This window comes from Aquarana catesbeiana, linkage group LG02 (genome assembly GCF_042186555.1).
Source record: "Aquarana catesbeiana isolate 2022-GZ linkage group LG02, ASM4218655v1, whole genome shotgun sequence".
Classification (NCBI taxonomy): Eukaryota; Metazoa; Chordata; class Amphibia; order Anura; family Ranidae; genus Aquarana; species Aquarana catesbeiana.
The window spans coordinates 337,347,299-337,372,595 of record NC_133325.1 but is presented as its reverse complement, the minus strand read 5'-3'; the positions used below and the strand labels follow the sequence as shown (position 1 = coordinate 337,372,595).

The window sequence follows — 25,297 nt, the reverse complement described above, 5'->3', positions numbered from 1 at the left end:
GCCCCACTGTGTAGGGACACTCTTTATATGGTGAGACTCCCATCAACACAAATATATGAAAAGAATGGGGAGACCATCATGGTGCAGTATCAAAGATAAAATGATTTATTAACCACTTGCTTTGCGCAGGATCACATATATATACATATACATATATATATATATATATATATATATACGTGATCCTGCACTTCCGGTAGCGGACGCAAATGCGTGGTGCCGGCAGCTCGCTACCACTGGGATTATTCACAGTAGGAGCCGATGGGCGGATTCCGTGGACTCAATATCTCTGGCAACCGCCGATTGTTTGGTACAGAGGCAGAACAGCAGTCTGCTTATGGAAACAAGGCAGATTGCTGTTCTGTCAGGAGAGAAGGCATGAATCCTGTGTTCCTGCAAAGCAGGGACAAGGATCCATGTCTTCCCCTAGTAAAGGCACCTCCCAAACTGTAAAACAAAAAAACTGGCTAAGCACACAGTTAACCCATTGATCACTCTAGATGTTAACCCCTTCCCAGCCAGTGTCATTAGTACCATGACAGTGCATATTTTTTAGTACTGATCACTGTAGTAGTGTTACTGGTTTCCAAAAGTTTCAGTTAGTTTTCGATTGTCCGCTGAAATATTGCAGTCCCGCTATAAGTCACTGATTACCATTACTAGTTAAAAAAAAAAAAAATTAACAAAAATGTCATAAATATATCCCATAGTTTGTAGATGCTATAACTTTTGCGCAAACCAATCAATATATGCTTATTAGGATTTTTTTAACCACAAATATGTAGCAGAATACATATTGGCCAAAATTGATGAACTTTCACTTTTTACATTGGGTATGTTTTATAGCAGAAAGTAAATTTTTTTTTTTTTTTTTTAAATTGTCAGTCTTTTTTTGTTTATAAAATATAAAGAATAAAAAAAAAAAACGCAAAGGTGATCAAATACCACCAAATGAAAGCTCTATTTGTGGAGAAAAAAAGGACATACATTTTAGTTGGTTACAGTGTGGCACAACTGCACAATTGTAAGTGAAAATAACGCAGTGCTGTATTGCAAAAAATGGCCTGGTCATGAAGGGGGGTAAATCTTCTGGAGCTGAAGTGGTTAAAAAAGGTAAAATACTCACAAGTGTAGTGCACTAGTAGCATCTAGGGCACTAGATGATTAACATGTAGCAACAATAGTAAAAATGGAGGTTGCCCTTAAGGATGAGCATTCCTGGATGGATGCTGGAGTAGGCTGAAAAGCACACAAACGGGTGCAATGACTTCATGCGGCCTGTCTCCTGACGCATTCTTTTTCCTATGATTAAGTCACATTCACGTGACATAAGGCGTCAGGAGGTGGACCTCCATTTTTACTATTGTTGTTACACATTAATCATCTAGTGCACTGCATTTGTGAGTATTTTACCTTTTTTAATAAATCATGCTATCTTTGATACTGCACCATGATGGTCTTCCCATTCTTTTCATGTATTTGTGTTGTTTTCTTCACGCAAGAATTTGTTGAAGTCTATTGGAGCACTGCTGCCATGCAAGATAATTTTTTTTAAATATTTAAAAAAATGAACAAAAGGATATTCATTGTGATTTTGTATTTTTTTTTTTTTATTCACATATATTGAAGATTTTTTTTTTTTTTTTTAGTTTGTATAGGTACTGTGTATATGTATACATGTTTCACTATATATTTTGTATGTGGAGAATATTACCATTGATTGCTTCATCTATGTTATGTTAGCATTGTTGTAGCTGTGCTGTACTTTATTTGAGGTTTTTACTTTAGTTGGTGATTGAACACACCCTAGTGCTTGGCTGCACCACTTGTGATTATACAGTATCTCACAAAAGTGAGTACACCCCTCACTTTTTTGTAAATATTTTTTTAGATCTCATGTGACAACACTGAAGAATTGACACTTTACTACAATGCAATGTAGTGAGTGTACAGCTTGTACAACAGTGTAAATTTGCTGTCCCCTCAAAATAACTCAACACACAGCCATTAATGTCTAAACCGCTCTAAAAGTGAGTGCACCCCTAAGTGAAAATGTCCAAATTGTGCCCAAAATATCAATATTTTATGTTATTTTCCAGCACTGCCTTAATCCTCTTGGGCATGTAGTTCACCAGAGCTTCACAGGTTGCCACTGGAGTTCTCTTCTACTCCTCCATGATGACATCACGGAGCTGGTGGATGTTAGAGACCTTGTGCTCCCCAACCTTCTGCTTGAGAATGCCCCACAGATGCTCAATAGGGTTTAGGTCTGGAGACATGCTTGGCCAGTCCATCACCTTCACCCTCAGCTTCTTTAGCAAGGCAGTGGTCATCTTTGAGGTGTGTTTAGGGTCGGTATCATGTTGGAATACTGCCCTGTGGTTCAGTCTCCGAAGGGAGGGGATCATTCTCTGCTTCAGTATGTCAAAGTACATGTTGGCATTCATGGTTCCCTCAATGAACTGTAGATACCCAGTGCTGGTAGCACTCATGCAGCCCCAGACATGACACTCCCACCACCATGCTTGACTGTAGGCCAGACACACTTGTCTTTGTACTCCTCACCTGGTTGCTGCCACACACGCTTGACACCATCTGGACCAAATAAGTTTATCTTGGTCTCATCAGACCACAGGACATGGTTCCAGTAATCCATGTTCTTAGTCTGCTTGTCTTAAGCAAACTGTTTGCGGGCTTACTTGTGCATCATCTTTGGAAGAGGCTTCCTTCTGGGATGACAGCCACGCAGACCAATTTGATGCAGTGTGCGGCATATGGTCCAGGCACTGACAGGCTGACCCCCCCTCACCCCTTCAACCTCTGCAGCAATGCTGGCAGCACTCATACGTTTATTTCCCAAAGACAACTTCTGGATATGACTCTGAGCACGTGCACTCAACTTCTTTGGTTGAGGCCTGTTCTCAATGGAACCTGACCTGTTAAACCGCTGTATGGTCTTGGCCAGCTTGCTGCAGCTCAGTTTCAGAGTCTTGGCAATCTTCTTATAGCCTAGGCCATCTTTATGTAGACCAACAGTTCTTTTTTTAAGATCCTCAGAGAGTTCTTTGCCATGAGGTGCCATGTTGAACTTACAGTAACCAGTATGAGAGAGTGAGAGCGATAACACCAAATTTAACACACCTGCTTCCCGCTCACACCTGAGACCTTGTAACACTAATGAGTCACATGACACCAGGGAAGGAAAACGGCTAATTGAGCCTAATTTGGACATTTTCACTTAGGGGTGTTCTCACTTTTGTTGCCAGAGGTTTAGACATTATTGGCTGTGTGTTATTTTGAGGGGACAGAAAATTTACACAAGCTGTACACTCACTACTTTACATTGTAGCAAAGTGTAATTTCTTCAGTGTTGTCACATGAAAAGATAGAACAAAATATTTACAAAAATGTGAGGGGTGTACTCACTTTTGTGAGATACTGTATATATATATATATATATATATATATATATATATATATATATATATATATATATATATATATTTTTTTTTTTTTTGGTAAGCACTGAGAAATTGTTGGTTCTTAAATTTCCATGACTGGTGGAGAAAAGGTTAATGGGGAAGGTTATTTCTTATTGTGTCATATGTAATAATATTCCTCTGAGTTATTCCTTTTGTTTTTGTTTTGCAGAAAACATTTAGAAAAGATGTCTAAGGAAATCTTTATAATCTTGCTACTATAGGGATCTGCTGCCCTCTACTGTATCCTGCTAATATCACAGTGCTATATTAATTATGTATTACCACTTCCTGTCCCTTGGAGGCAAGCTTTGAAACCCCAAAAGGAGGAAGTGGAAGTAGAGAGAGGAGTTCATGCCACATGCCCTGTCCATGCTGCTAATCCCAAACCAGAAGGGCCTACTATGCAAGTATTCCAATGTTTTAATAGTTTAACTGCAGCTGCTGAGTGTGTATCTGAATCCTTGTAACAGACAGCGTATCTCTGTCCTATTATTAGTATCTCACATGCACACTGTCAGATAGTTAGGTCTGTGCTACTGTATGTAGTGGTCACCTTCCAGTATATTAGTCAGTGATCATGTTTATTGCAATAGAGTTTAAATAAAGTTCTTGTTATTCTAATTAACCCTGTCCCTTCTGGTTTGGGATGCTAAATAAAATGTTATCCTAGGACTCGGTAACCAGCATAGGCTAAAGCCAGATTAGGCATCCGGTGGACACTTAGTTAGAGTTCTAGCTGCATGTCAGATTAGAAACTACTAGAAAGGGATTCAAGTGCAGAGTAGATAGGCTGCCTTTGAGTTCCATTGCCACACCATGGTTTCTGCATGTGAGAAGCTGTGTTTCATGCTGATTGGACAATGGCCAGAGGGTCTCCCCATCACAGTAGAGCTCGTCTTCAGGTTTCTGACACCAAGACAGATGCTGCATTGTGATTATTCTCAGGGGCTCTGCAACTGGATTTTGCTGTAACATTCATCTGGAGATATCTCTATTAATAATCATATACAGTATACGCAGGTATTAGAGCTGCACGATTAATCGTTAATAAAGCTCAATTCAATCCCTTCACTTTCAAATGCAATTTTTGGGGAAAAAATACATTTCAATGAATTAAAAAAACACTAAATAGTAAAGTTTGCATATTTTTTTTGGATAATGTGAAAAATGATGTTACGCCACGAGAATCGTGAGAGAATCATGATCTTTTTTTATAAGCAAAAAAAATTGTGATTCTCATTTTAGCCAGAATCATGCAGCTCTACTGGGTATATGTGCACAATTCCACCAGGACTCTTGTTGGTCCCTTGCTGTCAGTATCTGTTTGTAAATTGATTGTATGTACTAATATATTAATATTTTTTTATATAAAGTTTGTATTATTGACATACTAGTGTGCTTTTACATACTTCTGGTTAATGGTATATGCTGGTTGCAGTAGTTCATCTGGTCCCAATTACTTTGATTAGATTATTTGTTAATTTTTAGGAATATAACCCCTCTGTTCACAGAAGACCTGTCCTGGGTGGACGCACTGCCAACTTTATGATCAAACCCACTCTTCCACTTAGCAAAGGTTTTGGTTTTCTTATTTATTTGGGGGAGTCCATTTCTCATAACCTCGAACCCCCCTTCAAAAGAGGGTTACACTGCATTGGCTCATTTTGAACAGGATATAGCATATCCATCAGTGAAATTCCTTTCAATATTACATCTTTACAGCTTTTGACAGTATTCACTTATGTCTAATGCATTCTTTTTTGTGGCATTTCACAAACTGTTCACAGGAAACTAGGTAATGATTAAAGCGAGTCTGAGTAATTTTATTGCCTTAGGCACCTCAATACTTTACCAAATGAATCACTGGAAGCATCCATATACTGATGTAATTAAATTGAAATGTACAATACAGGGAGCAAAGAAAAATGGTGCTAAATTTGATTTAGCTGATCAAATGTTGATAGAAGTGAATTATGTTTTTGTTAGTAAATATGCCATTAGCTGAAAGTATTTGTTTCCAGCTGGTTATTCATTCTGTCAATAGTTTTCTAAAAGCATTTTAGTTTTAATAATAATTGATTTAGCAATAAAATTCTGACACTGTTTCCCCTTGATTGCGCCGCATAAACAGCCCATATATACTAAAAAGCAATGGTCAGTTCTTCAATTATGGTTATATTATTGTTTATATTACAAGACGTAATCAACATAGTGCTACTTTACAACACAAATATTTGTTGTGAACTGATGCTAATTACAGTAAAATTCTAGCCAAAAACTGTATTTTTCTGTTCTTTAGTCCTGCATACACTGTGGAGATTTAGTTTACCTTCTGTCCTGAAAACTTAGGAGGAAGTGACAGAAAATATCCTTAGTATGTGGGGAAAGCTACCCTTACAATGTGAGATGTGAGATTTGATCTCTGCTCCTGTTCCATCACTTTCTGTCCTGCTGACAACTGTAGCTAAGACACATTCATTTTTTTATTTATTTCATGATAAGACCTGCATGATTTCTGCTTTGGTTGTTTATCAGTTGCCTAGTAAAACTGCTTACAGACTGTGCAGTGAGTCTGCACAATATCTCTAATGGTTCGGTTTTAAAAACAATATACTTTAATATTTGCTTCACAACAAAAGCCTGCCCGGTCTCTGCCTTCTAAATTGCGGCATAGTTAAACTGCTTATGTACTGTGTATCTAGTCTGTAGAAGATTTCTGCCTTTATTACTGAAATAAAACATTCTAATGTTTATTTCCAGATTAAAACCTGCTTGGTCTCGGCGCGTGGCTTGCGGCAGAGAAAGATAGCCGCTATCTAACTGAGCTCCACTGAGATAACTTTCCCTGAAGCGGCTCAGAGTGATTTATGGAGGTACTGTGGGCATAGACAGGCAATGGAGGACCCGAAGAAGAAATGGATCACAATGAGGACCCCAAAAAATAGACACATTTAAGTATCAAGTTGCCGCTTCTGTGTGGAAAAAAGGCGCTGTTTTACCTCAACACTCTGACGCTGGACAGCAGTCAGTGCACCTCAGAGGGGGGAAAGATTATTAATGCTAACAATGGCAAGTATTTCAATGACCCAGATATGGTGGAGGAAATTGATGGCCCCCAATGGCAAAGAAGAAGAATTTCCAGCTCAGAAGAGCTTAAAAGTGGTTCAACACTTGAATATGACAAGCTGGCTCTTGATAACCCCTGTGCTGACAAACTTCTGTTTTCCCGTTTGCTAGGATATCTCTATACTGGAGGGTAGCAAGGCTGAAAGCTACTGTCCATCCTGAACTTTGGACTGCCTGGCTAACACATTCATGCGTAAGAGTATTTGTTTCACTCTACTGACAAACTTCTTGCCTTTCCCACATCAGTTCAGCCTATACTTGACACAAATATTAAAGAAATGCTCTTATCCCTGAGAGGAGCAATTAAAAAATATGAAGGTGAAATCACATATGCACAAAATGAATGTGATAATAGAAGGTTTGGGAGTAAAAGTGGATGATATGAAAAACAAAATGGAGGATGTCTCTGACGCACATAATGATCTGGTTGACTCCCATTTCGAGCTAATAGAAGAAATGAAACAACTGAAAATTACAGATATCGAGGACAGGTCCAGACACAATAACATTACATTTAGAGGGATCCCCGAATATGTCAAAAATACTGAATTGCATGAATTTTTTTAAAAATGATGTCTGACCTGCTACCTAAGATGATACATCAGGAGTTAACAATTGACAGGGCACATAGACTGCCAAAACCTCAGCATATATCAGAAAAGCTCCCAAGAGATGTTATTGTGCAAATTCATTTCTATCATATTAAAGACCTTCTGATGCAAAGTGCATGCCAGCATGTTCCACTACCTGACCAATATGGAGGCATTATTTTCTACTCCGACCTTTCACAAACAACTCTACTTGCATGGAAAAAGCTGAATTCTGTTACTAAGATCCTTTGATCAATCATAAGATCAAGTATAAATGGGGCTTCCCCACCAAACTGTTTGTCGATCGTAATGATATTTCCTACACTATTTACACATTGGACGATGGTCAGATGTTCCTGGAACAATGGGGCTTAATCCCCATTGATGAATATAACCCACAGAGGAAATCACTTACGATTTTAATCTCCCAAGAAGGGTAATCTAGTCATGCCTAAAGCTCACTGACTCTAGCAAAGCCAATGTATTTTTCTCTAATGAGGCTAATATTGCCAAGCCCCCAGGCCTATCTGTTCTAAGGGAAAGTCGTATCCCAAAAGGAAATGATTACTTTCCCCCAATATAACAGTGCATATAGATGCATATAGATGTACCCTACAGTTGCTCTGCAACCTACAGTTCTTATTCATTCTTATGAATTTTTATGTTTTGTTCTATTTTTGTCTTGTTACCTTATGTTACAACAGGATCATAATACTTATACTTCCTAAAAGAATCTACCTTTATTCCTTCATGCGAGTCTCTTTATTCAGGAACAAAATGATAAATATTGGCTTATCCAATGCAGCTACTACTTGCCTACAAGTGCTGATAATAAAAGCACAATGGACTGACGCTATTAGACTCAAGAGTGACATTATATGCATACAAGAATCGCATTTTGCGAAAGATAAAGCACCACAATTCTAGCATCGTCTATTTCCACATATCTTTTGCTCTAATAACTTTGCAAAGAAGAAGGGAGTTATAGCGGCAATTAAGGAAATAGTCTTGTTCCAGCTATTAGACTCTGTAATAGAAGACCAAGGCTGCTACATTATTGTGGTTGCTTCCATAGACAATACTATTTATACAGTACGATAGCCAATATTTATGCTCCTAATAAACATCAACAAAAGTTTATCCAGAATATCCTGAAAAAAGTAAAGAAGATACGGAAAGGTCATTTCATCACATGCAGAGACTTCAATGTTCCAATGGATCCAAATTTAGACACTACTAAAAGAGACCGCACAAATAGACTAGGCCTGGGCGTCATCTTTGCTGAAGAGGATTTGTATGACCCATGGAGATGTTTGCATACTACTGAAAAAGATTATACTTTTTTTTTCAATGTACATAAAACTTATTCTAGAATTGATTTCTTCTTTGCAGAAAAATTACTCTTACAAAAAATTTCAGATGCACAAATTCATAATATTACTTGGTCGCATCACTCCCCAATCACTTTAACTGTTGTGACAGGTCAACAAGGCCCTACATCCACCCTTTGGAAGAACAATACTTTTCTTTTTTCTCAGGAGAGGTACATGTCTGCAATAAAGAACAAACTAACAGAATTTTTTGATTTGAATGATGATGAGTCTACCTCTACCACAAATATATGGTGTACTCACAAGGCATTTGTTAGAGGTATACTCATCCAAATGGCATCTAGGGATAAAAGGGAAAGATGGAAACTTATTGATACGCTCCTAAAGGACATATCTAATCTGAAAAAAAAACATAAAACATCCCCTAATAATTCAAACCTAACACACTCAACAATAAAAGGAACAAGCTTAGATCCATTCTATTGACCAACCATGATAAATTCCTCAAAAAGTTAAAATTAAATGATTATTCCTAGAATAATAGAGCAGGCAAAATGATGGCCTCTATACTACGTCATCACCAAAAACCACAAAAAAATTATAAATTATTACACCATATAACTGGGAAAGCATTGATAAATCCACGGGAAATAGCGGATGCTTTCTCAGATTATTATGGAGAATTATATAACTTAAAAGATGACAGGGATGCTATTCAACCAACATTGAAAGACATTGCCTTTTTCCTAGATAAAGTGCATTTACCTAGAATAGATTCTAATACACTTGACAAGCTCAATCAACCTATATCTTTGGTAGAGACCCAGAAAGTTATTAAAGACCTCCCATTGCATAAATCACCAGGTAATGATGGTCTATCTAACGGATATTATAAAAAGTTTGTTGATATTTTAGCACCTCATTTAACTAAATTGTTTAATAGCATAGCAACAGCAAAATATTGCCCAAAATAATTATTAGAAGCAGTAATAATCACTCTCCCAAAATCAGATAAGGACCCACCTTCACCTTTAAATTGTAGACCAGATCTCATTGCTTAATTCGGACATTAAATTTACGCCAAAATATTGGCCAATCGCTTACTGCAAATCACCCCCTATTTGATCAATTCTGACCAAATGGGATTTGTTAAGGGTCGACATAGCACGAGAAAGATGATCAATCTGATCAACCATGTGGAAAATAGACAAATACCTTCTCTGCTCCTAGGTCTGGATGCAGAGAAGGCATTTGATAGAGTTCATTGGGACTACATCTCTAAAACCCTGGGGAAATTCGGATTTACGGGATTTACACATAAGGCAATTATGTTACTTTATACGCAACCTTCAGCAAAAGTTTCCACCTCTGGAATGTTATCTAAGAACTTTAATCTTACAAATGGTACCAGACAGGGATGTCCACTTTCGCCCATCATCTTTTCTTTGGTGGTGGAACCCTTAGTGGAAACAATTAGCACCAAAAAAATATTTCAGGAATGAAAATAGGTAATAGAACACACAAAATTGGGCTATTTGCTGATGACATAATTTTATCATTAACTAATCACGACAAATCCTTGCATATAGTACAATCAGTACTTGACTCATTTAGCAGAGTTCTCTATTATAAAATTAACAACAGTAAAAGCTTTGTCCTACTTATGAATATAACCGCCGATATGGCTACCATTCTTATTGAAAAATTAAATCATAATTGGGACGCGCCTTCGCTAACCTACTTAGGAATCAACTTTACATTTCCCACAAAAAAAATTATACTCCACAAACTTTCCAGGCCTATTGGAATTGATTTTCTAAAGACTGTCAAAACATTAAAAAAAGCCCCTATCCTGGATAGGTAAAACTGTAGCATTTAAAATGCTAATTTTACCCAAGATACAATAATACCTCTTTAGATCCCTACCCATTCCAATGCCCTTAAGTTTTTTTAAAAACCTAAATATTAAAATAAGAAACCTCATTTGGAATGATAAAAAAAACAATGGCTGCTATAGACCCTTGAGGAGGAGGTAGAATAGCCTGCTTTAAGAGTCCTTATAAAATGGCTGCTATGTGTGTCTGTGGGAGAGGAGGAAAAAAACTGAAGATTAACAGGCCGAAAAAATGACTACTATGCACCCTAGAGAAGGAGGAGGGTAAGGCTGCATTAAAAGTCCATAGAAATGAATGATATGCACACCTGCGGGGGGGGAGCAGGAGGATAGAAAGGGCTTATTATCAGCACTTGTAGGAAAGTGACTGTTCTGCAACTTGAAAGACTAAAAAGAGAAATGGTTTGCCAGCCACTTTATTTACTCCCGCTCCATTCACCATTGGCAAGGTAAAAAATAACCCTGTTCACCAGAACTTCTCCAAACCACATCTTTTATCTAAAAGGAAGATTCATAAAAGGGTATGTCGCATATGGCTGTAGGATTTAATGCTTAACCTTTTACTTCTGCCTGACCTTCACCATGGTCATAGACATAGGTGTGCGCAGCCTCTTGCATTAGGGTGTGCACCCCAAAGCTCAAATACATATGCATGTGTATATGTACTGATGGTGTCAGTAGGGCAGTGGACAGTGTCAGTAGTTTTATTAGATTATTTTTTAAATTATTTTGTTTTGTAACATTTTTTTTTGGGATGAAATATCAGTGGTCTAAACAGGGGGGAATATGCACCACACAAGGCGATTAGGGTGTGCCCAGGCACACCTGGCACACCCTGTGCGCACGCCTATGGTCATAGAACTTCCCTCTACCATTTGCTGCTGCCTGCCCTTCCCCCAGCTTTGTGGCATGGCAGGAAGTATTTTTTATTTTTTAAAGTCAAAAACCTGTCTTTGACTTTAGGCCTGGATGTTCCTCCAATTACTGCTGCCTGCCCTTCTCCCTGTGTTGTAGAAAGGCAGGCGGCCTATGTCTGTAAGTTTTCCCCCTGCAGATATGCCCTTCGCTTTGGGATGTGGATATCATCAGGAAATGCAGCAAAGAGTTTCTTTGTACCACATCCCGAAAGTGCCACATATTTGGTAACCTATTGCATGGTGGCAGCGTTTCCACTGATTTCATCTTCCCAATCCCCCTCTTCACTGGACTCTGGGGAATGTGGGGTTGGGGTTTTTAAGTGTTTTTGTGTTCTCTGTTTTTTATTAAACATTTAGGACAATACAGTGTGGTTCTGTGAAAAAAAGAAGCTTACAAACTACACTATTAAAATGTTTTTCCAGTAGACGGTTTTGTATGAAGTTAAGGGGTTTACGCTATCTAATCCTATTTCTACATTAAAAAAAAAAATTTAATATTTTCTTTAAAGTGGAACTTTACCCATAACAACTTGATAAAAATAATTTTCTTTAGCAAGGAACATACATTCCACATTAATAATAGTTATGTTTATGCCAAAATTAGTATGTGCTGCAAATTGCCTTCAGCATTGTTCCTGTTTCTTCTTGTTGGAAGCTGCCATTTTGCTCAAACCCAGAGCTCCTGAACAGCAGTAAATCTTTAGGCTGTCGGTAGTTCCGCTATTACAAATTTGGCACAGTGCCTAAAAATAGAGAGCAACTGAGCATGTGCAGAGCAGGGTGAGCCAGTGTATTACTGGATTTTAAACAATATAGGCACTTATGTTTAATGTTTTCCATACCCAAACCTGTAAAAAGAACCAGCCTAAATTGATCCAGCAGGACTTAAGTTTATGACCAAAGTTCCACATTAAGTTGTAATGAATCAGATTGGGGTATGACTGCTGCTGTTGTTAAGTCAAGCAATAATGTAGCCAAGCAATATAGTGCAGAGTGCACAAGGGACAGGACTACAATGGATTTATGTTAGATTCAATAGGCATTTTTGCACTTATCAAACAGATATAACAAATAACTTTCAATTGTATATTTAACAAACTAAAAGGGAGCAAATGAGAGAAGTGCAATATTAAACACTCTCAGCCCAACCTATAGACAAATGATGGTCTGGCAGTGGCTTTCCCATCCTGACTGGACATCATATGACATCCTGTCAGGATGCGCAGATCACGTGGCCACGAAGTGGCTCTATCTGTCACTGGCCGTGTCTCGCTGCCGGTACCATGTGACTGCCATTTTGAATCACAACAGGTCACATGACAGTTGTACACAATGGATGGCTTCCTTTCAAGCCATGCAATGTGCACAATTGTGTTGCTAGCTGTGATTGGTCAATTTGACCACATGGTATAGACAGGGTCAATCACAGCCCATCTGTACCATGTGATTAGCTTTCAGCTAATTCAGTTTCCTTCAGTAAAATGCTTGCTTATAGCAATGTAATGCGCTGCTCTAAGCAAACATAATGTGTATAACAAAAAAAAAAAATACTGATCACTTCCTCAGAGTAGTACAATGTTACTATAGTAACAGTATATTGCTCTAGTCACAGTGTGTTAAAAAAAAAAAAGAAGATCATAAAAAAAGAAAAATAATGTAATAAAAATGAATTATAAAACTTGTTTTTTTTTTTTCGTACTGTCACCAGTCAGTCCCTGATCACCACTACACCAGTTAAATACAGACGCTGTCATGCATTGGTGACAGTATGTAAAAAAAAAATAAAACATTTTATTTTATCATTTTCCAAAAATTTATGACAAAAAAAATTACAACTTCAAAAAACCCACCATGCCTCTTACTAAATTCCTTGGACTGTCTACTTTCCAAAAAAAAATAATTTGGGGGGTATTTGTACTGTCTTTTGCATTTTCAGGCCTCAAAAAAGGAGAAAGTCTGTCAGTACATCAGGATTGATCAATTTTCAGATATACAGTGTACACCATAGTTTGTGGCAGTGACGGCTGGTGGGTCTTTCTTGGGGGGGCAGCAAACAACCACCCCCCCGAGTGGCTGGCGGCACCTCCCTTCTGCTCTCTGACTTCTGGTCTGGCACTTACCCCATCTAGGTGTTGGGTGGAGGGCAGTGGCTCCTGTGTCCTCTCCTCCATCACGGTGGCTTCTGCAGTGTGGCTCCACCTGGTTGTCCAATAGGATAGCCTGTCCTTTCAGCCAATCGGGTGACGGGTCTTAAGACCCACTTCCTGATTGGCCAGGAGGAGGATCAGTGTTATAATAGCGAATATTCATTCACTATTGTAACACACCTAGGTGGGCTCGGTTTGTATTCTCTGAGCCCACCCTATTTTGAAGCCTATTAGAGCCTCTGGCTCTAATCAGGTGCTTCAAACCCTCCCCCCATTGAAATTCATGCATCCGGCATCCTGCAAGGGGCTGGACACATGGATGGGGGACTGGCGCCCGTGTGCCCTTAATGGACGGGCCGCCCCTGGTTTGTGGACTCTATAACTTTCCTACAGAGTAAATAATATACACTGATTTGGGTTATTGTCACTAAAGAAATGTAGCAGAATATATTTTGGGCTAAATTTATGAAGAACAATTAATTATTTGCAAATTTTTTTAAAAAAAAGGAAGAAGAGCGCGTTTTGTTTCAAAATTTTCAGTCTTCTTTCATTTATTTAGCAAAAAATGAAAAACCCAGTGGTGATTAGATACCATCACAAGAAAGCTCTATTTGTGTGAATAAAATGATATAAAGACAGTATAAGTGCAGGTGAGTACTCTTGCAATGAGAACATGGAACTGAAGGTGAAATCAGCCTGTCCATTGCCCACCATAGAGCTGCAGCCTTATTGCTGGTTACCAACTGACTGAAAATGGGTCATGAAGAAAAGTGTAAGCTGAAATTACATTGTAAGGACAACATTTGCATTTTTCTTACCTGATACTGTATACAGTATATTGTTACGTGTAATAAAAAAATATTTCAGGAGTTATTTGGAAATTAATAAAATGAATTCCTTATGTTAATTATTATCCTTAAATTTCAACGGCAGTCTTATGTATTCTCTAAATGTTGTTCATTCCAGTTGAAGGACTTATTTACCATTCTGTTTGATAGATTAAGAGTTCATTATCTAGATTTTTTTTCTGCTGAAGGGATAAGCAGTGTAACATTTTCTCCAATCACATTGCTTGCCAGTGGGGATTGGATTCCTAATATGCTACAAAACAAATAACCCAATCCATAATAATAAAGAATAATAGTTCAATGATTTCTGAGTTAATAATTTTCTTAGTTCCTCTCTACTAATTGCTACTAAATTTTAAAAGGAAAAAAAATGCTCAAAAAAAAAATAAAACATCTGTGTAGTTAATAGAACATTAAACATTATTCTCTAAAATCGGAGATGATTTTGTAAAACAAACTTTGCTGACCTATCTAAAAAATACCCTAACATAAAATAATTACAGTCTTTTAAAGCTAACAATTTATCTGCAGATGGCATGATGGGCTCTGTGGCACTTTTTTTGTAAAACCATACAAACAAATGCACAAAAGAATCTCTTGCATTTTACAAATGTTGATTAATTCTTTCTAATAGAGCATATGATATATGTGTAATTTAAATAAAGAAAATGTAGTATATCATTTGATTGAAACTGAATATAATAAATTATTCAGAATTCAAACATTTTAAGGTTTTCTTTTCAGACATCCTCCTGACAGTGAGTGTTTTATTGTTATCATTGTTCAGTTTCTCCATTGTCTGCCTGTACTTTGAAATCAAGAACACAAGAGCTGCAATTCAAGTTTATTTATCTTGTTAGGCTTTCAATATTTTTTACTGCTTTTTTGGTGGCACTTCAGTTTTCAATGCACCATTCTGGGTCTCTTGCAGTGGAACTTTAGTCAGAAAATTAAGTTCTGATAGATCACTTCAGGCTGGCCCCAGGTATAGCTATGTAAAATAATAATAGCAAGGGCCTATATTGTTTAAAATCCAGTAATGTCTTGTCTCATCCTGCTCTGCACATGCTCAGTTGCTCTCTATTCTCATCACTGTGCCTAAAATCAGAGCCACTAGAGGCTAAATATCTGTCAGCTTTAAGCTTTACTATTGATGAAGGGGAGAGAAAGCAACAGGAGTAACACAGACTGTGTAGCGGGAACACAGATTAGTTAGGAAGAAAAGAAAAGCAGGAGAGGTGACAGGACAAACTCTGCTACCAGGGAGACACAAAAGAGTTAAACTTACAAGGATAGGCCTGATGCAATTAAAATAAAATAGTTCAACTCACCATAATACAGAATCAGTGGGAGCCCTGAGTGTGCCACTTGCTACCGTCGCCTGCCACCAGATGCAGGTTGTCACTTGCCAGTGGCTCTGTCCCAGAGTGAGGGTGGGCAATGAGAGTTGAAGTAATCTCTCTGCTGCCTGTGCCTGCAAAGTGGCGTTCTGTCAAAAGCTGAGCTGCGGTGATGCAGGGCGGGTGGTGAGAGATGATGTCAGAAAGCCATCAGAATGTGCAACCAAAGTGACGTTGCATTGTGGCCATCTTGGTACACCCACACTTGTCCGCAGTAAGCCTAGAGTTTGAAGTCGGCAAGCGGACTCTTTATACACCCATCGAAGTCTTGCTTTTCACAGTTATTTTTAACAGTAAACTCAGCTCATATAGTGAAATATAAGTTGAGTTTACTGTTAAAAATAACTGTGAAAAGCAAGACTCTGGTGGGTGTATAAAGATGTCAGCTTGCCGACTTCTAACTCTAGGCTTATTGCAAATGAGTACTGGTGTTCCAAGATGGCCACTATGTAACGTCACTTCAGTTGAATATTTAGATGTATAGCGGCTTCCTGACAGACCACCTGCCTGCTCGCTCAGTCACATGCCAGCCCGCTCACCAGCCTGACCGCCCACCGGCATGATTGCTCACTCACTCACGGCCTGCTCACCAGCCTGCCCGTCCGCTCGCTTACCTGCCAGCCTGCTCAGTTACCTGCTGGCTCACCCGCTCACTATTTTCTCGGGGGGAGCAATTTCCCCATTCCCCCCCTGGATCCGCCCCTGTCATGCATACTAGACATTTTTACAGCTGTTCTTAGGGGCGTCTACCTTTTTTTTCCTGCCTCTAAACGCATCTAAATATCTAAACATGTTAGTCTATGTGTCCATTCACACATAGGTTTTTAGAAGCGTTTAGTGGCAGGAGCTTTTAGAGGCTTTTAGAGGCAGGAAAAAAAAAAACACTGCCAGTGCATCCAGGAGCAGCAGAGTTTGGGCACAAAAAATGCTCGAAGCTACTAAAAGCAGCTAGAAGCTTCCAAGAGCTTCTAAAAGCTGCTAAACATTAGTGCTTCAGCATTAATTAATTTCGATGACCAGAATAAATTATTTATTCTGGCCAATGAAATGAATTACCGTCCAAGAGCTTGATGCCTATAAAAGCTCCTAAAAGCTTGTAAAAGCTTTAGATACTTTTACAAGCATCCGGTTCTTTTTCTGCAAAAATGCTGCTGGCTTCTATGAGAGTTAAAGTGATTGTAAAGGTTGATTGTAAAGGTTCATTTTTTTTAATAAAAAACATGCCATACTTACCTCCTCTGTGCTAGGGTTTTGCACAGAGTAACCCCGATCCTCCTTTTCTGGGGTCCCCCAGCGACGCTCCTGGCGCCTCCTCTTCTCAAATGCCTCCACGGAGAGCCACTTTCCATGGGGGCACCCGTGCATGCATGCTCCTGAGTCCTGCTGTCTGTGTCCATTGACAAGACAGCAGGACTTGGCCCCACCCCCGGCTCCCGTGTCACTGGATTTGATTGACTATCAATCTATCCAATGAGGACCCGGGACAGGGGCTGGAGCTGCTGTGCTCGACCCCGTCGCTGGAACGATCGGGCTCAAGTAAGAAAAGGGAAGGTTCTGGGGGGGTGCTGCAGCACCAAAGATTTTTCACCTTAATGCATTAGGGTGAAAAACAGTGAGGGTTTGCAACCCCTTTAAATAAAGTCCTGTGTGCATGAGGCCTTAATGTTAAATGTATGTTCTTTGGTTAAAGAACATTGATTGTTATCAAACTGTTATGGCTGAAGTTCCACTTTAATATTAGCTTGCTGTTGTTCTAGGAACTTAAAGTGGAACTTCAGCAAATAAAATTTATTTTTTTGGCTCTGCTCTCTGCATTTGTCTGATCGGCTGTACGGAGACATCATGCCCACATTCAAGCTCTTCACTAATGTGCCCAAGTATGCCATTCCTGAGGACCTGCTGTGTAGTCTGACCGAGCAGCTGGCCAAGGCCATGGACAAGCTGGCAGAGTACATTGCTGTGCATATTCAGCCAGATCAAATGATGAGCTTTGGTGGCTCCACGGAGCCTTGTGCTCTTTGTTCCTTGAAAAGTATTGGCAAGATTGGAGGTCCGCAGAACAAGACTTACACCAAGTTACTAAGTGGTATACTAAGCAGCTGTCAGCATATCTCCCCTGACAGGGTTTACATCAATTATTACAATTTAAATCCTGCTAATGGGGGCTGGAACAGTTCTACCTTTGCTTAACTCTATCTGTCAGTGTCTCTGGCTGGATAAACCAAGAACAACCACAGCAGAATAACAAGACTCCTCTTCTGTACATTCCCTGTTAAATAAACTGCTTTATGAAATAAAGTGATTTGTTCTGTATCTGTAAATAAAAAAAATATGTTTTTTTTGTTGGTCCAGAAAAGTTATCGCTTATGCTTGTAAACTATGTCCAGATAACAGCTGGGGATGCTAAAAATTATTTTTATGAGTTTTATTTTGCCAGATATTAATGTCAATGTTCTTGTTCCCTGGCACTTAAACTGAAAGTTCCAGCTAGTGTACAGTGAAAGATCGAGTTGTTTGTTCTCCTTCTTCTACTTCTCCCATCCAGTCATAAAAAGCCTTGTATTCTTTTCACTGAATTCCAAGCATTCTGTGATTGGATGAGGGAAGATCACTAGTTTACCATTTTCTCCTCTACTCTCGTCTGGACACATAACACTTCATATGTTTCCAATTCCTGTAATAAGTTTATATTGCTTTTCATTCTACAGTAAATTTGCAAAGCAGCACAGTCATCCTGTGAATAGGATAGTTCTAGATGGATATGCAGTTTTGAATGAGTTTTATTTTTTTAAATATATTTATTTATTTTTATTTCAACTTTATTTGGTTTTTATATATAACAAAGCCAACATATATTAAATATTGAAAAAAAAAGAATATTCTTCAGAACTAGTATATGTACCGTATATATATGTAATAACCTCCTACCCCCCCCCCCCCACCCAACCAACCATTCCCCCCTCCCATTGTCGGTCTCCTTGACCCTTTTTCTCCTCTTCTTATTCCCCATTTCTACTCTTTCCTTCTAGCATCTATTCTATCAGTTTCTCTGTGTATTTTTTAGTTTTCTTAAAATCTATCCATTTTTCCCATATACTATTGTGTCTTTCTACCTTGCCCTCCTCTCTACTGTTAAGATATTCCATTTTAAATATATAATCTATTCTTTCAAACCATTCTTTTATGGTAGGTCTTTCCAGGCCTAACCATTTTTTAGGTATTATTCCTTTGGCTGCATTCAATAGGTATGGTGTCAGGGTTCTCTTATATTGTTTTTTGTACTATTTGTATTATGAAATAAGCATACCCATGGGTCATCCTCTCCTGTAATTTCCCTTATATAACATTGTATGTCCTGCCAATACTCCTTTATTTTTGTACATTCCCACCATATGTATCATCATAGTACCTTTCTGATTACAACCTCTCCAGCATAGGGGCAATATACTTTGCTGGTATTTTTGAGCTTTCACAAGGGTTATATACCATCTCGCTAGGCATTTATAATTAATTTATTTTGTGTTTATATCGGTTGCATAATTGTGTACCGCTCTGTCATGTCCGAGATACATCAAAATATTATATTTTTCATGTAGACTTCAGCTGAGAAGTCATCACTCCAGGAGAGCATCCCCCCCAACAGAGAAGGGTGATTAAATTATCCTATCCAGTGGAGAGCTGAAGTCAAGATACAAAACTGATATTGAAACAGAATAACCTGAACAATGGTGCCCCCTTTACACGAAGCCAGCTGACAATGGTAAAATTTGTGTTTTAAGATCCAACTAACAAAGCCTTTGATTAAAGGAAAAGCTAGGGTAAATAACCCCATTGTTTCAAAGGGTGAGATCACCTCCCTAGTAAGAACCCAATGTTGACTCTTTTACCCAGACAATGACTGAGATGAGAGATTAATGATACACCAGAATGACAACAGTTACATGATCTGGACAGCCAATAATGAATATGTGTCTAAAATTGCCTAAAAGGAGGAATTGTTTGTACAGCTAAACCTGTATCTAAATCTTCATTGAGCCTGTCCAAGGTTCATTTCAAATGCTTTAGGAAAACATTTAAATCATGTGATATTTTAAATACGTATGATTATAAGTAATTCAAATTCTATATTAGATTCTAGGTCACAGATGCAACTATGATTTTAGTATCCACTGACCCAATGAGTACTCCATCATAAGGTAGAAATATAATATTTTGATATAGAACAAATTAAGAATTGTGTTAAGATATCCATCATTGTTATAAAGACATGTAAATAGTGACCACATCTACATAAAAATACCCAGATAGCATGTGTTGTCCCAAGATAAATAGGTCTTCATAGGATATGCAGGAGTTATACATTTAGCCATATAGACAATCATTTTGTGTGATATTGACTAATTAAAATTATACTGAGCGCATTGTGTATTGCACCAGTTGTCGGAGTCCCTGAATAATATAGATATATATTCATCAATATATAGGTAGATGCCCATTATGAAAGAGAACATATTTTTCTTTTAACAAATAGTTTAGAACACATCTTTTTACCCTCAGACACACCTAGTGGCTGAAAATGATATTACCTGAGCTCACCAGGTAAATAATTAGAGTTCTCCAACCAATGGAGAATAAGCCAAAGCTTCTGGGTTGAGCTTATAATAATTTTATGAGCTTATTGTCCCAGATTGTATAGTATGTGAGGTCCATAGAGAGGTGATCACAGACCCACACGTCGGCTACACCCTCTAGACAATCAAGAAGCCTGCTTATAATTGACCACTCCCCATCTTGCTGGACCTTGTTACTGGAACTACTCAAAGTACTTATAATTTGTTGAATATGTTCCCCTTTTAAGCTGTGATAAGATACTTGACTCCGCGAGACATACTTTGCATTCCTTCCAGCCAGAGAAATTCAGAGGACTGTCTCCCCGAGCGACAAGGGATATTGTGTTCTTGAATGTAAGGCACAATTACCGCAAATATTTTTCTAACAGAGCCATTTGGGCTCCCCTGAGTAATTTGTAAATACATTAGGAAAAATAGTTTTATTTCCATGTTGATATTTTTGATAAGGTGTGTGAAATATTAATCACCAGAAATCCCAGTTCTGTATGAAATTGTGTAACTATACTTGTAAGTTAATAAAGTCAAATTATTTACTCATTAATTTTATTGGGAGATATTTACACATTGGTAAGAATTCCCCATAGATTAATGAACTCAGGAAATCATTGTGGTATGTACTGATTACCTGAACAAAATTCACAATTTTACAGTAAGGTTGGAGGCACTGAACAAAACACTGAGATCCTAATTTAAATTCCATACCACACTCAACAACAGCTCCCAACACTTTGGTCACTTGTTGTTCTTCCAATCGTATACCCAACTCCTCTTCCCATTTTCCAATGAATGGAGGTGCTCCAAGCCCCCCATCTCCATCAGTATTCTATACATCTGAGATAATAAATGAGTTTTAAAGCTGAACTTTAGCGAGGAAGCAATTTCTAGGATATGCAAGACATGGGCATAGCTTTTCCCAAACAGCTCTCCATCTTGTTTTAAAATGTAGATTTGGGAATGTTTTCCCTCCAAACATGCTCTCTTTCTGCCTTTCCAGGATTACCTCCATGCAGTAAAACTGGTCACCCTCATAAAACTGGTCACATTAGGCAACTGTTACCTGTTTATAGTACGCAGGTACAATCTGCACTTGATTGGCAGCTACATGTTTGCAATGACTTAGGGAACTCCTCCAGACACCTCCAACATATACAGAAAATCCACAACATTGCTACATCCACAATGATTCATAGGAATTATAGTTTAATTTTACACTCCCTCAAGCACCCGGCCAGATGGGAAATATCAACTGCAAGTCAAGAGCCCACAAGGAATAAAATCAAGGATTACTAAGTAAGTAGGAGACTAATTAAAACATTTTTATGGCAATTTACTGTGCATGGACACAGGAGAAAGTTAGGTGGATCTTGGAGTTCAGTTTTAAATTGGTTGTAAACAGCTGGCCTTTTTTTTTGGTAACCTGCAAGGTAAAGGCATAATGTGCTAGTATGCATCGCATACTAGCACATTATGTTAAACTTACCTTAAAATGAAGCCCTCCCGCACTGAGAAGTCAGTGCTGCAGGGGCTCCCATCTTCACCCGTCTTGCTTCTGGGTTCGTGGATTCCAGTTCTGTGACTTGCTGGAGCTGCGATGATGTGCAGGAGCTGCCATTCACAGCACAGGGCTCTGAAGGAATGGCACGGGTGGCTGTTCCTTCAGAGTGCATGTGCCAGTAATGTAAAAATCTCCGAAATGGTACAGGTTTAGGAGATATTTACACTACCTGTAGGTAAGCCTTTTTATAGGCATACCTACAGGTAAAAATAAAAGATGGAAGTTTACTTCCACTTTAAACTGCAACTAAAGTCAAAACTTTTTCTTTTAGTTTTAGATATAGTGGAGAGGGATTAGAACTCCTGTCAGTGTTTATTGCTGTCTATGCCCCGTTTGAGAGATCCACCCTTTTAATTTGTCCTGTTTACTGTTGTAATTGAAAGTCAAAGTAAAAGAAAATCCCAAATTGGGTTGACATCAGAACAGTAATAGAGGGGAAATCTTCCAATGGGGACACTGGTTCTGATGACCCTGGTAACACCCTGGGATTCCTCACTTTGGTGGAATTTCCTCTTACCTTCTGTTTTGGCTATGATACAGGAGGTAAAGGGAATTTTTCCCAATAGGACACAGATTAAAAAAAATGTCAGGGGTTATAACCCTCCCTTTCTTTATCCAAAATCAGAAAAAACAAGTTTAACCTTTAGTAATAATTTAAGTAAAAGATAAATAAATTAAAGCTCAACTCCATTTAACACAGGAAGAGGAAAATCAATTGATTAACTGGCAGGATCAGATAATTATCAGATAATTAAACTATGCTACCAGGGAGAATAAAAAAATGTTAATGCTAGAGACAGATTGCATCGTATATGTATATGTTTTTTTTTTTTGCCCATAGTTAAATTTAAATTTGAAAGTTTTTACTAATTAACACTATATTAAATACATAAAAAATAAAATATATACAAAATCACTATACATTCCCTTAAAGGAGGATTGGGTTAACTTTCAGATAAACTGTCAATTGTTACTATCCTTTATATATGTCCCCATGTTACTATTTTCTGATAGATGAAAGTGTTTGTAAGCCTTAAAAAAAATCATTGCACCTGCTCTTTAATGCATTTCAACGTGCTTTTCATTGTTACTATTGAATTTGTTCCTGCAGGTGTTCTCTAGTGCCTAGTTGTTCTTGCCTGTGCCCTCCTCCTAATAGAAAACTGACAACGCTAAGCATGGTATCCAATCCATGCTAGAGTGGTCAGTTTTTGTGATGAAACACATTGGGCAGAGCTATTGAGACATCATCATGCACGACCTGCTGAATCAGCTGAATTTTTTTGCTCTGTGTGTACCCTTCTCTGTTTAACAGAGGCCGATCAGTAAATCAGCTTCTATCAAATGGTCATGCTGTGAAACCAGCATTTGATCATCATATGCAGCCAATGGCTGCAGCGCAGATCTGTGTATTCTGACGGGGGGAGTCCCCCCTGTCAGAATACAATAGCGCATTGGGGGAGATCTTACAAACCAGAGGTTATTATTTTTCAATTTGGTCCAGTAATAGTATCACTTTTACAACTTAATAACTACCTGAACATGCCGCACACGACAGTAAGGCTACTGAAAGGGACAGCAGGGATTTCTGAATCTGGTGCAGACCATTTTAAAGGGCCATACCACCAGAAATGTATTGTTAGGGTGTTGTTGAATTTCTTTGACAGTTTTTTTATAACCACAGTACAGCGTCATAATAGAAGTTTAAATTATATTTTCACTTTTTTTTTCAGCCTATATAAAAACTTGAGCAGAATATTTATTAAACTGATGTACCAAAAGCCATATATGTCCTTAAAAATGATGTAGACATTGCATAGGTGGGAAAAATTGTTATAGAAATATTGTAAAATGAACCATTGCATAATGAGCCACTATGCGCAGCAGCTCATATCTACTAGGGGTGCTGAAATTAATCGTTGCATCGATGCATCGCGATTTGGGTGTCCCCGATGCGGCATCAATGCATAAAAACCCGAAAATCGATGTTCGGTGACGTCATTAGTAGCCCCGCCCCTCCCGGGAAAGCGCTCGAGCAAATTTTTAAAACGTCTTTATTTTAATAAATGTGTTACAATTGATGCTGTGCCCCCGCTGTATGTGCTTTTTAAAAAACAATGTCACTTCATACCGAACTTCGCCGGTATACGATCATGTGACTCCCGGCCCGCCCCGCCCCTCTCCGCTCTCCTCTTCGCTCTCCGCTTCCGTCTCCTGAGTCCTGACGTCAGCGGGGATTTCTCAGTCCCGCCCGCCTCTCTTCTGATACGATAACTATAGTCAGCGGGCAGGACTGAGAATTCCCCGCTGACATCAGGACTCAGGAGACACGTGAGCGGAGAGCGGAGAGGGAAGAGGAGAGCGGAGAGGGGCGGGACGGCCGGGAGTCACATGATCGTATACCGGCAAAATTTGGTATGAAGTGACATCGTTTTTTAAAAGCACATACAGCGGGGGCACACCATCCATTGTAATATATTTATTAAAAGAAAGTAATTGTGGGGGGTCAGTTATGGCTGCATTTAATGGGCACAGGTGGCTGAGTTTGGGCACAGGTGGCTGCGTTTGGCGGGCACAAGTGGCTGCGTTTGGGCACAGGTGGCTGCGTTTGGGCACAGGTGGCTGAGTTTGGCGGGCACAAGTGGCTGCGTTTGGGCACAGTTGGCTGCGTTTTGGCACAGATGGCTGCGTTTTGGCACAGGTGGCTGCGTTTTGGCACAGGTGGCTGAGTTTGGCGGGCACAAGTGGCTGCGTTTGGGCACAAGTGGCTGAGTTTGGGCACAGGTGGCTGCGTTTGGGCACAGGTGGCTGAGTTTGGCGGGCACAAGTGGCTGCGTTTGGGCACAAGTGGCTGCGTTTGGGCACAAGTGGCTGAGTTTGGGCACAGGTGGCTGCGTTTTGGCACAAGTGGCTGAGTTTGGGCACAAGTGGCTGAGTTTGGGCACAGGTGGCTGCGTTTTGGCACAGGTGGCTGAGTTTGGCGGGCACAAGTGGCTGCATTTGGGCACAGGTGGCTGAGTTTGGGCACAGGTGGCTGAGTTTGGGCACAGATGGCTGAGTTTGGGCACAGGTGGCTGAGTTTGGCGGGCACAAGTGGCTGCGTTTGGGCACAGGTGGCTGCGTTTGGGCACAGGTGGCTGCATTTGATGGGCACAGGTGGCTGCGTTTGATGGGCACAGGTGGCTGCGTTTGACGGGCACAAGTGGCTGCGTTTGACGGGCACAAGTGGCTGCGTTTGACGGGGGAGGTTCAGTATTTTTCAGTTTGTTTGCGCCCCCCAAAAAAATTTTGAGCACCAGCCGCCACTGGTCAGCACAGAGACAGTACAGGGAACTTCACAGGGCTGTTTGTCATCTGTGGATTCTTTCCCTTTTGA

At 39.2% G+C, this 25,297-nt stretch overlaps 2 protein-coding genes across 4 annotated transcripts in view; one reads left to right on the top strand and one right to left on the bottom strand.

Moving 5' to 3' along the window:
* Positions 1-25,297, bottom strand: part of FRMPD4 (FERM and PDZ domain containing 4) — a 608,500-nt gene that overhangs the window by 524,008 nt on the left and 59,195 nt on the right. The gene's annotated exons all lie outside the window — the stretch shown is intronic.
* LOC141129903 (macrophage migration inhibitory factor-like) lies at positions 17,557-18,048 on the top strand. Its single transcript, XM_073617940.1, has one exon. It carries the CDS (start codon positions 17,578-17,580, stop codon positions 17,923-17,925), a length of 348 nt encoding a protein of 115 aa, XP_073474041.1. The 5' UTR covers positions 17,557-17,577; the 3' UTR covers positions 17,926-18,048.